The following is a 17,947-nucleotide window of genomic DNA, read 5'->3' as shown; positions in this document are numbered from 1 at the left end:
GTGCTAGGTCCTAGGTTCGAATCTCGCGAGTGCCGGATCGTGGATGCGCACTGCTGAGGAGTCCCATAATAGGACGAAATGGCCGTCCAGTGCTTCCGGGTTATCCATGGTGATCTAGCTTCAATTGATTCATGATTTCAACTATGAAAATACTGAAATCTCCACAAAACCCCCTTCTGATCAACAAAAAAAATCACCTATATATATATATATGTTTGAGTACATTTAGTAAGAAAAATTATTCAAGGATGAGATTAATCATCATCATTAGTAGTGGTAATAACATTGGAATAGAGAAAATAAAACAAATGTAAACTAAAAAACGAACAAACAAACAAACGAATGAACATTGAATAGAAAAAAAAAAGAAGAAAAAACAGCAAACCATAACAACAACAATAACATAAAGAGAAAAAGAGAGAAGATTGATCTTTTTTTTTGTAGATTCATATTTTGTCTTCTAATTATGAATCCTGTTATTGTTGTTGTTATTGATTGCCTTCATCAATTGTTTTTTCTATCCCCCCTCTTTACTTTTGTACTGGAAGTTATGTGTGTATAATGGAACAGTTTTTTTAAGTGATGCAAAAATGATTATTTCTTTATTTATTGATCTAAAATATCTTTATGATGATTAGTGAATGGTGAATTGTGTTGTTGTTGTTTTTGTAGCATAGCTTGATGTATTTCACTAGAATGATTATAATCATGATTATTATTCTTAGTAACCGATGAAGTATGACACTTATTATTCTTGTTATATACTCTTGTCGACCCATTGGATAATTCTATATTAAAAAAAAGAAACAAAGTATAGTAAAACGGAAAGTGAAAATGAATTGTAGCGGGATGCATAGTAATATAATATAATACATTGATTTATGAAATTGTTGAGTAGTAGGGCACGACAGTTCACCCGCGCTGACTTGAGTTCTTTATGAAGATTGTTCACAAAACTAGATAATATCTGAACAGAGTAAACACAAGTGTTGACCCATCCAATAGATTAGTTTTTATTAGATTTGTAAAGTCATTTTGCGTAAAAGTTTGTTTGTACTTGAGTATATAAAGTCGCTCAAGTGCCCTGGTACAGCCGAGAGTGGCAAGAGTTCGCTCTCCCTCTCTAAATGCTATCACATGGCCACGCGTATATAGCCTCTGCCAGAGAAGTCCTACTCACTGCCTTCTCACAGTGGCATTACTGTTGTTTACGAAATTGAGAGGACGAAAAGCGAATGTCCGGAGCTTTCACCGGGTTGGTGGACACCGAAAGTCCACTTAGGGGAGTTGGAAAACCCTGACTCCAAACCAATAGTGTACATGGGCTCCAGTACCCTGAGGGAACAAATGGCATATGAATCAATTGTTGGTCACAGGCTACCGTGAGACTGCATCTACTTACGATGCTCTACTGCCTTGTGGATCAGATCTTTAGGTCAAAGGCTCCGGGTGTGACCCCCTAAGAAAACCACCTCCTTCGATTTGGGCATCTGGGCAGTATCACAGCCCTCATATAAATCAAATGAGATTTGTGTGGCGCATATATATCTGGTGCTTCCTTGTTCCAATATTTGTCTGTTTAAATAAATAAATAAACAACGACAACAACAAGTAATACTACTGAAATGACAAAAAAAATGCTTACTTGTTAAAGAATTTTTATATGCAAATGAAGTTAATGGATCACCGAATGATTGTCGCGGATTACAACTATTACTACTATTATTAGTAACTGTATTCATTGATGATAATGATAATAGTGAAGATGTAGATGGGATTTCTTCTGCTTCTAATAAATTAGTTGAATCTGTATCATGACGATGAAAATATTGATGTAGAACATTTCCACTTCCTCCTTTAAATGTTGGAATTGAAATGGTCTTTTTTGGAATAATTATTGTATGATTATTCTTATTAGGATCTGATAAATGGTGAATATCATTAACATTACTGTTATTACTACTATTATTATTCATTTGAGTAGTTTTTAATTGTTTATTAAATATTTTTGGTTGTATACAATTAATTTTGAATAGATTTGAATGAACAGTTTGTTTATGCATAGATGATGTCGTGGTACACGTCGGTGGCCATAAATTAGTTCGACTATCATTATATGTTGATGAAACTGGATCAATACTATTCCAACCATCGATATTATTATTATTCACTAATCCAGTGAAAGGATTTCGTTTCCATGGTATAAACCAATTATGTAAACGATTTAAAGCATTACTCGTATTGACTTTAAAGTGTCTATTATCAAGACGATAATTAGATGTGCTCATCATTCTATAATGATTTGATTTCATCCATAAAATAAGTAGTATGATTATACCGAATATAAGTAGAATAATGGAAATAATTGTTGCAGGTGAATTATGTGTAATTAACTGAATTGAAAGTAAAAACAAAAGAATCACAAAATAAAACAAATCATTATAGAATGTCAGTATTTATTTAAGCACATAGATATTGGTACAAAGGGGAACCAGATATATATGCACCACACAAATCTCATTTGATTTGTGTGAGGGCTGTGATACTGACCAGGTGCTTAAACCGAAGCAGGTGGTCTTCTTAGGGAGCCATACCCAAAGCCTTTGATCTAAAGGTCTAATCCATAAGGCAGTGGAGCATCGTGATGAGATGCAGTCCCATGGTAGCCGGCGACCAATGATTGATTCATACACCATTTGTTCCTTCAGGATACTGGGGCCAGTCCATGTGCACCATTGGTTTGGAATCAGGGTTTTCCAACTCCCCTAAGTGGACTCGCCGTGTCCACTAACCCGGTGAAAGCTCCGGACATCCGCTTTTCGTCCTCTCAATTTCGTAAACAACACTAATACCAAGAGAAGGCAGTGAGTAGGACTTTCCTGTCGGAGGCTATATACGCAAGGCCATATGAGAGCATTTCGAGAGAGAGAGAGAGAGAGAGAGGACTGCTCCCCACTCTCGGCTGTACCAGTGCATTTGGGGGCAATGTCAATATTAAAGGACAACGGATTATTTATAAAGTTTCTTTAAGACATTTTAAAAATATTTATGTCGTATATATTTTGATAGTTAATATAGATAAACACAAGCTTCATGTACTTGTATTAGAGGTATAAAGTTAGTTTTTAAGAGTAAATACTACTGGTATTGTGGTGTGGGTTACTGATATCCACATAAGTAGTATATGGTGATGGTTGGGCATTGAATGTATTTCAGTAGAAGATCGATAAGGAGAGAACGGGAATGAAACGCAATTGGTACGAAAATGCATGAACAATGATAATCAGAGACTATGGAATGATATTTGCAGAAGGAACGGTCAAGATTGAGACAATTGATTGATAGTTTGCAAATTAACCGTTCACTATATGGTTCTCATATTTTAATGAGATATTTTGTAGTGTTGTACTAAAATACATTCGATTGTCCCCACCCGTGTTTTGTTCACTACAATATTAGTCGGTTGAAAGTAGTCCACTGGAAACTTTGTCTGTCTTAGTTTTCGTCCTAGCTGCAAGTTATCTTGTTGGAACTGATGATCTCTGTCTAATTCAATCCTGTATCACAAAGCTTCACAATCTAAATCATTACTGTTTGAACGGAGACTGACCTTCTGTAGGACTGAGATGTAATCACAATTGATTTATCAGTGAGTGCTGACCAATATCATACTTGTTTAATCCTTAGTGCTGATTAAGTTCTATCATCCGAATTCCAATGTGGAAACTAGTCTAAGTGACTCGATGTTTCATCGATTAGCTTTGATGTTAAGTGGTTGAAGGTAGTCGACAAAAAATCCTGCATCTAAGTTTATTGTTAGCTAAAACTTGTCAGAAATGTGTACCTACAATGATACTATAATAAATATAATATTACTTGATCAACACAAGCCATATCAATTTTACAAACGATTCAATGAAACTGACCGACTAAATGCATATACATATATTAAAGTTTAAGGTGAATCTATAGTGTAAACACTTCAAAGAGAGAGAAGATGTAACAAAGTGTTAACATATGGTTGCCTTTCAAAGCGCCTGAGTTTATATTCCAACACAGTAAACCTTTGATACAAGGAACACAGAACTAATAGAGTGAGATGGAAAATAAATGTTAAGTCTATGACGTACAAGGAGTTGAATAAGCTTAATTTTTTGATACTGTAAATGTGTGCTCACATAGTAATAATTCACATTAAATACAATGCAGTTCAATGTATATAAATCTAACTGTAAATAATTCATCAGAAATGTAATTTAATAGTTAAATTCATGAGTCGATTTAAACTAGACCACCATGGAAAACCTGGAAGAACTGGACGGCCGTTTCGTCCTAGTATGGGACTCTTCAGCAGTGCGCATCCACGATCCCGCCCATGAGATTCAAACCAAGGACCTATCGATATCGCGCGCGAACGCTTAACCTGTAAGCCGCTGAGTTGACATCCACTGGTATTAATATCTAACTTCAACCAATCCACGAGATGTAGTTTATTCATATATTATTTTTGAAGTTATGTAAATCCTCATCTATCGTCTTCATGTTTTTTACTTACGTCATCCAATTCACGGTCCTTACTACCGAGAACCAAGTCAACTGAGCCTCCGGCAGACTTATCAATATTTTGACAAATTATCCTGTTTTAGCAAACTAATTACATGTATTGTAGTGTGTTATTTATACGGACAGATATAAGTGGTATGTATCAAAAATTAAAAATAGAAATCCCAGTGACAGAAGAATATAAGAAGAAAAAAGACAAAAGCAGTGCAAGTAGCAACAAGAATGAAAGAACGATGAGACTTGTAAAAGACAATTAAATGATGATGCAAAAATGGTGCATTCTATGTATTGTTTTTATATTTTACAAATACAAAATGAGATTTTGGTTTAAAGTATTGGAAGAATAAACCGACGGGCTTTTATAAAAGTCCTAGAATTTATTATCAGTGGAATCGCTACGGTAATAGAACAATGCTGGTGAGCGGCCTATGCTCCTCGACGAGGAGTAACAGGCGTAAGTAAGTAAGTAATTTCAAATTATGGACAGATAAATGTTTTATGGTTAGAGTGGGATCCACGCGAGTTAAACAAACCGGACGATTAACACAGAATACTAATAACAGTAATACAATCTCCACAAATTTCTATACCAATAATACTCATGTGCTCACTAATGACCAATTTTAAGATGAATTTCTTAAAGTTCTAATGACAAGCCGTGACCAGTGGAGTCCATTTCGTGTCGGGTATGAGACATTTATCCACCTCAGACAATAAATGAAGGGTTGTGCAAGATCACAAATCGATCGGAGTTAGAGATTCACACCGTTGGATGCACGCTCAGTGGTCCAGAGGTTAAACGTTCGCGCGCCAAACCGAAGGTCCTGGGTTCGAGTCCCGAGTGCGGAAGTGTGGATGCACACTGCTCAAAAGTCTCATATTAGGGCAAAGCGAACATTCAGTGCTTTCAGGTCTTCAATGACGGTCTAGGTTAGATTAATTCATGAATTCAACTTTGAAGATATTACAATCTCCACAAATCCCCGAAACCGACAATAATAATAATATTAATAAACTCTCATAGAATTGTTAAGAGAAGACAGAAATGAGACAAAAGAAAAAACCTTGTATTCCAAGAAGCCCGAATTTCAATAGAACAAATTTGCTTACGTAAAAACAGCTATAATCTTAAGATGCCTAAAAAGAAGCAGCAACCTAAAGGAGAAAGCAACCGATTAGATAATAGCAAAGTTGACTGAAACATTGTTTATTCGTCAGAAGAAACTGGAAAACAAAACTTACAGAATTATCATCATCAGCATTATCATATGGACATGATTTGATCAAATCTAAAATAGTTTGATTCCATATTGGAGGCTGCCAACCGCCAACACAACGATCACCTGGTATCAAACGATAACCTAATTGATGAATAGTTTGACGCTGTTTTCTTGGTAATGTACAAGGATCTAACGGTGGAATATAGGGGTTTCGAATACAATTTAATGATCCCGGTTGACGATAAAATCCGTATTCACTAGGCAAAACAAAAGTTATGCATATATGTATTTCAAGAAACATAATGTCGGAAAAATAAAACAGACCAAATTTCCAAAGTTTCTATTCACACTAAAGGTCGTAGCTCAGATAATATTTAAAAACAAGGGAACGCTGAATAGTTTCGTCCTAGTTTAAAAAGATTCACCTGACAACAGTGATCTCTGTTGTGATAAGAACAAAAACTTTAGACTGAACGGTATCCATATCGCAGTAGCAATTAAGACTTTAATATATTTACACTGTAGCTAGCGCTGAAATCCAGAATTTGTATTTTGTCCTAATTAAGACTAGTCAACGGTTGATGTGATATGATGTGGTCTGATTTGTTTGTACATAAACCACGTATGTCTGAAATGTACGATTCACACAGAGAAGGCTGATATATATGTTCTAGACTGAACGGACTAGGCTTGGCAAGAAATTGCCAATGAGGAGTCAGAGGTGACCCAGGAGTGCTAGTGCTGGTTGACGTGGGAATGGTTTAGCATGGGAAAAAGGTCACAGAAGTCGGTGTTCTGGTTGGCGATTTTGTCAAGCTGTAACAGATCTGACTCTAGTTTGAATGAACGTGTAAACGAAGGGAATATGACATGAACATAAATCTTCTATTTTAACTCTATATATTACACCTAAGCTAATCCCGTTTGTGCAACGGTGGTAACAAGAAACCAAACACGAATTGTGTTAGATGAATTTATTTTAGGCATTCGCTTATCCAAACAGACATTAAAAATGAGAAGCAGGAAATTGAACCGTAACAGAACGGAGACGGCAAGTGAGTCAACTCTATCTGATGGAAAGCGACGCACTATTTATAGCCAGATAAAAACAAGATGAAGATAGGTGATGAATGGGGAAAGCAATAGACACAAATACGCTCAAATAAAACAGTCAGGGTTATAAGTGAATAAATGACACGGTCAAAATGTGACTCATGACGAACAAATAAATTGACCTATCCAGATGCTAGAATAACCTATGTGGGCTTGACATAACACTAAACACTACAAACTGTGCTGAATAAATGAAGGGAATGAGATAGAATGTAACATTTTAAGTAAACTACACTATCAAACCATACATAAGAAGTCAATCAGCCATAAGGTGAGGAGGTTAACCTACAAAAATGACTGTCAGCGCGAATGAAAAAAGAAATGAAGTCAACAAAGCCTGTGAAGATAACAAATTACAAACAAGACCATCAGAATGATTTGACATAGGACTTATGGAATAAAGTTCACTTCTACATGAACTAGGCGTTGAAAATGTTGTTAATATTAACACTGAGAAATTCGTAATTAAACAATCTAATTCAGAGAACACATCACCACCACAATAAACAGAAAGATTTTCTAAAATACTGAGGAACATTCATAGCTCAGGTGAATACATTTTTTGTGGTTTCATATTCTATAAGTTGAGTGGTTCAATTGTGAAGCTTTCATTTACTGCTCTGGACAACATCTATCAGAATCTTTAATTTCACAAGTACTGAATTAATTCATGAAAACATTCAGCACAATATCACCGAGTTACTAGCTACTAGGTATCGGACTTGGTCACTATGTGGTACTGAAGAATATCAGGCTAAAAAGAAACAATTCGATAAATGATGACAGCTGATGCAATCACTATGTCATTGTAATTTAAAGCTAGTTAAAAGCATACTTTTTCACGCCAAAACACCTTAAAGGAAAAGAATTGCAGTTTTTCAACGTTCAAAGGTGCTACGTTCTTCGAGTTCGTGGCTCATTTTGTATGGTAAATATATGTCTTATTGCTGAGATCACTAAAAAAAAGCACTTTTATATGTGTGTTACTGGCATAGATCGATCAACACTGATCTTTACGACATAGTTCTATTTTAAAATGGCCAGGGTATAAAAAAGAAAAAGAAGTTATGATATTTGGATATGGAAACAAAGTTAGTGGTTATTAGTATCAATTTAAACTACATCCGTTAACGGATACACATTACAGGCTCCACAAATACCAACATGTTTCAACTACATCACAGTGAGATATAATGTACTGGGGGGGGGTAGGGACGGAGCGGATACAACTGTTGTTGATTCGTGTATTGATGAACCAAACATGTTCATATTATTATCACACTAGACAGACTACTAACATATACATATATTAGCAAGAATAACCGTAATATATTCGATAATCATGACGAGGGTAACAATAACATTAGTATATATATATATATATATATATATATATATATATATATATATATATATATATACGTAAAGTATACTATGCATAAATACATAATGTAGTTAGTTTTTAGAAGCCTTTAAAATTGATATGTCACTCATTTCGTCAAATACTTTTTTCCCCAGTATTAATTATATTAGTTTATTATTATTGAAACTGAGTGACATATTATTAGTCACATGTTTCCATTAACATATACACTAAATGGATTTCATTAACTGTATTAAGAAGACATCCATATAATATAAGTTATGTTAAGAATATATATATATATATCACAATAAAGGGAATGTTCTATATATATTTCATCGGAGTCTGGTACTTTTCAATCGTTTGCACTTGAAACTATACACAATGTCAGAATTGAATCCATATGCTCACTAGTGGCTAACTTCGAGAGGTAAATCCTGGAGTTCTAGTAAGAAGCAGTGACCAGTGGAGTTCAAACCACGTCTGTTGTGAGATAGAAACTCACTGAAGACAATTGGTGGACGGTTGCTCAACTTCGTGGATTGGTTGAAGTTAGACATAAACACCATCGGATGCCGGCTAAGTGGTCTATCGGTTAAGTGCTCTGGCGTGAGACTGGTAGGTCCTGAGTTCGGATCTCGCGAGGCGAGGTCGTGGATGCGCACTGCGGAGAAGTCACACAATAGGACGAAACGGCCATCCAGTGCTTCCAGGTTTTCCCTGGTAGTCTAGCTTCAATTGACTCACGCTTTCAACTATAGAAATACTAAATCTCCACAAAAAGCCCTTCTGATATTGTATGATTGTCAGACTTTAGTGAGATAGTCTGTAAATTTGTGCTCAAGTATATTCAATTGTCCCCACTTGTGTTCTTGTTCACTAAGTACTTACTCTATATCATATAATCATCAACTTAAGCAACTATTTTACAGAATGATGTATGAGATTTTTTTCTTTATTAAAGAAATCAGTTATTTAACTCATCTACTTAAGTCTTATTATCAAGATGATAGAAATGAGTTAAGTAGTAGTTAGTTTTTAACATTAAATAACCATTCCTATTCATAATTGAATGAGATTGCGGCGAGACTATAATTTATGGACGAGCCAATCAGAAGCGTTTGAGGGACTTCAAGGTCACGGTGCCAATTTCAGTGCCTGATGCTCATGTACGGTCGGTTCACAGAGAATTTTAGAGAAGACTTGACAATTAAGCGGCTACAACAAATGAAACTACTAAGAAGTTCCTGTAATTGTAATTACGAGTATTGAATAACTTGTAGACCTTGTGCAGACTACCATGATGTTGTCCTTCGATGTAATATATTTTGAAGACGTTTGCTAGAATAGGAACCTTTTTCGCTCGATCCAGATTGAGACTAAGGCATATTATAATAATTGCCGCCAACTGTATAATAAAATCACCAGTAAAATTGGCTGCAATAATCTCAGATGTTACTGAAGCTTCGGCTGTTCAGTGGCATGAGTATTGTAGGGACATATCCATAATAAAAATGATAAACTTACACAACCGGACTACACACAAACAATAATGAAGCTATATGGTCGATGCTGAGAGGGTTTTTATGACCTTATCATGGCTGCAGAGACCAACTATTATGCAGCCATATGGATGAGTTCCTCTACCTTATGCATTACGAATTTGGAACTTTTGAACCTTTGTCTAACCTTGACAAGTTTTTGGACTATATAAAAGAAATGTATCCACTTTAATTATTTGGTTTTGTATAATATATTTTTACTCTATACTGACTGTTTACTGATTGGCTAACATTTCTCAAGGTCACTTAAGATTGGTTCAAAGGTCGTCCATAAATTATAGTCTCGCAGAGATTGCCTAATTTACTCAGTAATTAACTGGATAATAACAATAATAACGATATGTAGACAACTCAAAGTGTTATAAGAGCTATTTATAGGGAAAGATTAGATTAGATCATTTAAGTTTTATCATGAAAACAAACAAGCGAATGTTTCGATTACCTAGATATCGTTTTACATTGAGACTACCAATAGTGATGTGTAGTAGTGAGAGTAAAAATATGATTGGACACTGTAGGTGGAAAAACAGTCATACCTTACGGACTATTAACTATAGGATTCCTTTTCTTATTATTGATTTCTAATCCGGACTAACTAAGTGTGACTGCTTGTAATTGTGTGGAGTAAAGTATTATCTAGTCTATATTCTGGTTCTCTATTCTGGGTCGTGAATCTTGGATCTGGTATAACGTGACTAGTTTTATTATCGTATTAACGTATTATCGTAAAATACGTGAGAGTGAGATGAAATATTATAAGCATCCATTATATCAAATAGGATATGTATTTCTTTCTTAAATGGAGAACTTAAATCAGCTGAATATTCTGACATCCTGGTATTGCTGTGTTCACACTGTAATTAGTTAATTATCGCTTAGAATGACACACAAATCTAGTGAAATGGCAATTGTTATTGTTTAGTTAATTTTTTGTAAAAACTCTTTTGGAATTTTCGTATTATTCAAGAAACCGAAAAACCTGGGAAGCAATGGACAAACAGTTTAATCTATAAGCAAAGATGGATAGGGGTTAGCAGTGGAATCCAGGACGCACGTCTCATCCTACTTGGGACTCGTCAGCTGGATGTACCTGCATCTCAGAGTTGATGTTCACTCCAGGACTCGAACCAGGACCTTTCGCTTCAAACACCATCGCGTTATCTACTCGGCCACTGAGTCCTGATAGCCACTTGCTTGTGCGACGAAACGCGCTTCCTGGATTCCACTGCTAGTCACTATCCATCTTTGCTTACAATGCTTGTGAAGGCTATATCGAGTCAATACGCACAGTATGCACATATGCCAATTAGAGACTGACTACTTGCAGTCCTAAAACATCGATAGGAAGATTCAAGCAAACAATACTAAATGAATTTAAGTTTCATCTATAGTTTGTTACCTATTCTTTAGTATTTAGTATCATGATGACATAGTTTGAGATTAAGTTCTGTAAAGTTTTCCTCAGAGGGAAATGTACTAAATGTAAATAATGAATAAAAGCAAAGTCATGATGAGAGTTAGTCGAAATTGTGAATTATTGGATGGGTAGGTAGTATTGTTGTTGTGGAATGATCGGATGACGATGCTACCGAGGCCAATCTTGTGTGTGAGTTGTAAGTGAACGTTGTTGACAAGTTTCATGAGGCTGTGGTAATCCATGATGGGAATTTACTTCAAATAGTTGAATAAATTCCTTGAATAAAAGTGAATGTCTTGTGAGCTCATTTGAAATAAACTATAAGTATTAAGTCATTGAATTAATCATAATATAGTGACAACACTACAAGCTACTAACTGTGAGTCAGTCAGCTACAATGTAAGACCAGGAACATATATAGATCGATCCAAGTTGCCATACCTCGTTACCACAACAAGATGAACACCGGATTCATAGAAGTAGTTAATTTAGTGAAGGTAATATATAAAGAAAGGTTGTATATAAAAATATATAGTATACGAAGAAAGACAGATATGACTTTATAAAAGATTTAGATCAGTTTTGTTTTCTTAAAAGAAAAGTATATTAACAGTGAATAAGTATTAAATTAATTACCATTCATAATCACTTTGAGTACATGGACAAAATTCCACTTGTACACGCGTTTCCATTTCATATTCATTTGCACAACTAAAATGAAATAATGAAAAATTTGGTGATCAAGAAAAAACAACGGTACATACAGAGAATAATCAGTATAGGGTCGTATAGATTGTTGAGTTTAGATTGATATCATGAACAGATCAATGTAAGACCAACATTGAAAATTTGTAAGCACGGGAAAGCCATTTTATCCTGGTATGGGACTCCTTAGCAGTGTGCATTCACGATCCCTCACGCAAGACTAGAATACAAGGCTTTCGGTCTCGCGAGCGAATGCTTAACCTCGAGCATCCAATGGTGTTAATGTCTAATTTCAACCAATCGACGATATTGAGCGACTGTCCATACATTTCCGCTAAAAGTTGATTGACGCACCATTTCGTTTAGAAATTAGTCATCAAGGTATAAAAATAATTCATTGGAACACACTTCTGAATTTTACATGTTGATGTATGGAGCTGAAACGTAGAGAACTACTACATCCATCGTCAAGAAGGTACAATTATTTATAAACAGTTTTTTAAGCAAAATACTCAACAATCACTGGTCGGATACTATCAGCAACAGCGTTTTATGGAAGAGGACAAACTAGCTTCCATTTTAGGAGGGAATAAGAAAAGACGTTGGAAGTGGATAGGACATACATTGAGAAAACAACCAAACTGCATCACGAGGCAATCCCTAACTTGGAATCCGGAAAGGAAGCAGAAAAGAGGAAGGCCAAAGAAAACATTACGCTGGGAGATAGAAGCAGATATGAAAGGATGAATATAAACTGGAAAGAACTGGAAAGGATTGCCCAGGACAAAGTTGGATGGAGAATGCTGATGTGCGGCCTCTGCTCCTCCACGAGGGGTAACAGGCGTAAGTAAGTAAGTAATGTAATATTAGGCGATTATAACAAACACTGTCAAAACAGTTGAAATCATAACGTAGATGGTAATTCCTGTTTCATGACATTATTTTACTGCCTTCATTTTAAGGTGTAATAAGCTATGTTTAAAATTCAAATATAGCAATGAGAATTTGATATTATGTGCTTCCAGGTAATCGGCAAGATCGACTACACTGAAGTTATCTAATTGGCGTGAAGCATTTCAAAGCATGGAGGCTATCTTATTGTTTAAAAATTGGATATGATTAAAACGAATGCTTTGGATACCTCATAAATCATAAAATAATCACTTGAATGAGGCAGAATAATCTAGGTTTACGGAAGAATATGTGTTATGACAATGCTAGCGGAGCTATAAACAGATCATAATTTACAAATCATAACTGACACTACTTACGAGTAACATATAAAGTATGGCAATAATAACAGGCAATCTGATGAAGCTAGATTTTACTGACAGATGAATTAAGTAGATTACAGGAATTTGTTTGAACTTGAGAAGAAAATCAAAGCTACAGGAAGATTTGAGCTATGGGGTACTAAAATGGTATTTTAAATACAGACCTTGGCCATATTCAAGTGATGATTTGTAGCTAGGTCAGTTGCTCTCTTTGTTCTCATGTCTTCCATGAACCATGCGATTATTTTATTGCTACAAATATGATCGATCTGGTTTTCTGCAATGCGGTCCGGTGAGACCTATGTAGCCTTGTCTATGCATTTGTAGGTGAATATGTTGCCACCAATAACTGTCTTGCTGAAAGAGGCATAAATTTGCAAATCTCTCTCCATTTTCATTCCTTTTTCCCAGTCCATGTCGCCCCATTATTTATTATTATTATTATTTAAACACATAAATATTGGTACAAAAAGCACCAGATAAATATGCGCCTCACAAATCTCATTTGATTTGTGTGAGGGCTGTGATACTGCCCAGGTGCCCAGACTGAAGCAAGTCGTTTTCTTAGGGGGCCACACCCCGAGCATTTGACCTAAAAGTCTGATCCACAAGGCAGTGAAGCATCGTGAGGAGATGCAGTCCCATGGTAGCAGGTGACCAACAATAGGTTCATACACCATTCGTTCCATCAGGATACTGGAGCCCATGTGCACCATTGGTTTGGAATCAGGGTTTCCCAACTCCCCTAGGTGGACCCTCCATGTCCACCAACCCGGTTAAAGCGCCGGACATTTGCTTTTCGTCCTCTCAATTTCGTAAACAACAGTAACGCTACGAGAAGGCAGTGAGTAGGACTTCCCTGTCAGAGGCTATATATTCGCGTGGCCATGTGAGAGCATGTCGAGAGGGAGAGCGAACTCTCCCCACTCTTGGCCGTACCAGGGCATTTGGGTGCCCCATGATATTTTCGTACCCAGTGTTATCCATTAGAATAGTCAGGTCCCTTCCCGGGCACTTCTCTTTGATCGAGTGCAGCCTCTCATAAAACTGATGTTGATTGTCTTTCGTATTATCATTGGTTGGTGTATAATATTGGATAACATTCATTGTAATACCCTCCTTCATTGTTTTGAAGGTTCTAGATTCATGAGATTTTCATTCTATTAGTACTTTTTGTGCTTCTTTCGATAGCATCAGTGCAATTCCTTGTATATGAGAAGCAGTTTCTTTTTCATGATCAGATTTCAACAGTATCTCTCCCAAATCTAACCTTTTCTGTCCATCTAGGGTTCAATGGGTTTTATTATTCCGAGCACCACCAAGTTGTATTTCCTTATTTTTGTTGCTATTTTAATGGTCCTCCCGGTTTCCTACATTGTCCGGACATTCCACGTACCTGTTATAATTGTTGTTCTGTTTGTTAGAAGGTACACCGGGCTCGCGGATTCCAAAGAATATCGACTTTTACCATGAGGCATAGTAATTCTTCTAAATGAAGATATTCGACTCTCAGAGCAGATTTTTAAGTGGCTTAAATTGCTTTTTCTGGTTATCGTTTTTAAACAACATTGTTTTCTACGGGATAGTATTGCTGACTCTATAACCAACCCCACCTTTCTATCCTGGCCTGTGACCGGCAGCAACTCCAGAAGGACTCACTAAGCTACTGAAATTGTAAACCCTCATTTATACATGAAAACGTTACCAAAATTACTTAAACATTAGATATGTGAATGATAGAAATAAAAAGTTGTGATTCATTTTTGGTATGATTAACGCCATCATCATTAATATTTTCATTAATAAGGCATGATACTCAATAATACATGAAGAGACAAGAGGAAGAGTAGAAAATTATTCCCCTTAGTAAATGAGTATGTATATATGGGTATGTATTGGTGTATAACAAAGAGTGAGAGAGAAAGAAGGATGAAACGAAACAAACAAAGTAAATAATGGATGTATAATCGATGAACTAAGAGTTTATTGTTTTCTTCCAATTTTTTAAAATTTGCTTAAGTGAATAGAAACAAAAACATACCAAGATTCACTTCTGATTTGAGAATATGTATCATTAAACACTAATCCGAAGGTTCATCATGAGACTTAAATGCTCTGGATATTATCATTTGTAGTGTGAAGCAGTTTGCACAGACGAGGATTCCCATAATAGGACGAAACGGTTGAGCGGTGCTGCTTGATTTTCTGTGGTTCCCCAATCAATAAATCGGTCAATTAAGGTTTGAATTTTGTTTTCGAAGACAAAATGTCCATCCAGCTCCTTAATCACATGAAAACCAGCCTATGTGTTTATTTGATTTATCTTCATCGAAATTCATCAGTAAACTATTTTCACCTTAACAATTTCGAGTATTATCTGATTATTAACAGTTTTGGTAAATGATGTCGTCGAAAGCAGACAACTCCTTACAATGAAACATCATGAGTCATCAATAAGGCGAAATTTTTCTGAATAACTCAATAAATTTTACTTTGCTAAAATCATGAATCGATCAATGTTAGACAACCACTAAAATCCTATAAGCAGTCAGTCACAACGAACGTACGAGTTGCCATACCACATTAACACAGAGATGCAGTTGTCGATTCAAACCCCATAGTGGTAGTGTTGTGTGAGCTACTTATATCGACATACGTAGTATATATGGTGAGCAAGGAATAGAATATCTGACAGCAGAAGATTGAGAAGATCAAGAAGAGAAGAACAGAAATAAAAAGCAATTTGTGTGGAAATCCAGGAACAATGAAGCCTGAGACAATTGAAGAACATTTTGCAAATAGAGTATCATAGTATGGTTTTTGCACTTTACCAAGTAACGTTGTAATTTGTGCTAAATATATAGTTGGTTGTCCTCACCTGTGTTCTCATTCACTACAGTAGAAGTAGTAAGAGTATAAGCATTATGTGAAAGCTTAGGGTTTGAAGATGTTATTCGAGAAGTATAATCCAGTGAAATAAATTTAGAAAGAGAAGAAAGATAGGGACATGAGGAATTCAGAAGATTAGAATTTGGTAGAACACAAAGAGTGGATGCAACTTCACCATTGCAAACGATTTTAAGCCATGTCATTCAAGGTTTCTAACCATCGGTTGTTATCATCCCGCGGATCCCAGCCAGGTAGTCTACACCTGGCAAGATGGCTCAGTCCACTTGACAGCGACTTCATGGATTTATGCCACGTTTTGGTCTGGCCACCCCTAGCTTTCTTCCAACACCATTAAACATTGCATCATGGGGCAGTCGGTGGTTGGGCATACGTAACACGTGTCCCATCCATCTCAACTGATAAAGTTTCACTACTTCATCAATCGATTTGCCATCCTTACCTAATACCCATTTCCTAACAACTGCATTACTCACTTGGTAGTCCCAGGATATGCGAGTAATACTTCGAAGAAACCTATGATTGAAAACTAGTAGCCTACAAATACCCTCTACTCTTATCGGCCATGTTTCACTGTCATAAAGCAGGACAGGAACGAAATGCTGCACGGTAAACCCACTCTTTGGTTGCTAGACGGATATCTCGCCTACGCCATAAATGACGCAATTTGGCGAGATCTAGACGAGCCTTCTGTATCCGTGCTGAGATTTCGTCACACACCAGACCACTAGGGCTGATGAGACTACCAAGATAAGTGAAGCAGTGAACACGCTCAACTACTTCACTCCCTATTATTAGTTCAGGTGCCGATACAACCCAATCCTGAAGTAAAATTTTGCACTTCGAGGGGGAGAATCGCATCCCGAACATGCCTGCATAGTTGCTTATAGTGGTCAGAAGACTCTGCATTTTGTCAGCGTCTTCACCAAATAAAACTATCATATAGTAGGATGGAACAAACTGTTGCGCAGTAAACCCACCCTTTGGTTGCTAGACGTATTTTCTTGCCTATGCCATAAATGATGTAACTTGATGAAAGCTAGACTTTACACAACATGTAACAATGAATTCATTTTCTAACTATTATAACATATAAATAAAAATAAACATTATACATTATGTTATAAAGTGAATAACTACAGCTTATAACTTTCAACTATATATATATATATATATATATATATAGGTTCTCATGATGTGCCTGGTCCTACGTTGTAGCTGGCTGGCTGGTTCTCATGAAATGTTAAGAATAGTTCACATATCCATTTTTAATGATGGTTACATTTAATTACTAGTGAATATATGACTGATATATACAAATACAAATACAATTATGGATATACCGTCAATGTTAGGAATTATGGCCAATTAAATTTTTTTAAAAATACCCTAATATTGTTTAATATTATACATAGTAATACATTGAATATAATTTAAATAATAATAATAATAAAAGTAGTTTAATAGACAGATGAAATTCATTCTAATAATTATTTGTATATAGGTGAAGATGTTTTATAAAGGCTAATTTAATTTGTAAGTTATGTTTATTAGAAAGAGTTTCGTGGAGATTTCAGTATTTTTCATAGTTGAAATCATGAGTCAAATAAAGCTATACCACCAAGGGAAACCTGGAAGCACTGGATGGCCGCTTCGTCCTCTTGTGAGACTCCTCAGCAGTGCGCATCCACATCTGTCTATCAAACTACTTTTATTATTCTTATTATTTACATTATATTCACTGTATTACCATGTAGCTGTATTAGGGTATTTTTAAAAACATTCAATTGGCAATCATTCATAATTGGTAATATTTGACGGTA

General features: G+C 35.8%; 1 protein-coding gene across 1 annotated transcript in view; it reads right to left on the bottom strand.

The window, feature by feature from the left end:
• Positions 1 to 606: 606 nt before the first annotated feature.
• The window catches only part of Smp_179360 (sortilin, putative), a gene marked incomplete at both ends in the record, with an annotated part of 74,649 nt that continues 57,308 nt past the window's right edge, over positions 607 to 17,947 (bottom strand). The window contains 4 exons of the mRNA XM_018791211.1: positions 607 to 788; positions 1,646 to 2,393; positions 5,806 to 6,040; positions 11,875 to 11,949. Of these exons, the coding sequence (XP_018645592.1) occupies positions 607 to 788; positions 1,646 to 2,393; positions 5,806 to 6,040; positions 11,875 to 11,949 (1,240 nt within the window). The remainder of the gene's footprint in view (positions 789 to 1,645; positions 2,394 to 5,805; positions 6,041 to 11,874; positions 11,950 to 17,947) is intronic.

The sequence above is a fragment of the Schistosoma mansoni genome (assembly GCF_000237925.1).
Source record: "Schistosoma mansoni, WGS project CABG00000000 data, chromosome 3 unplaced supercontig 0174, strain Puerto Rico, whole genome shotgun sequence".
Classification (NCBI taxonomy): domain Eukaryota; kingdom Metazoa; phylum Platyhelminthes; class Trematoda; order Strigeidida; family Schistosomatidae; genus Schistosoma; species Schistosoma mansoni.
Note: the sequence above shows the minus strand (reverse complement) of the source record. Positions and strands in the feature narration are given on the sequence as shown.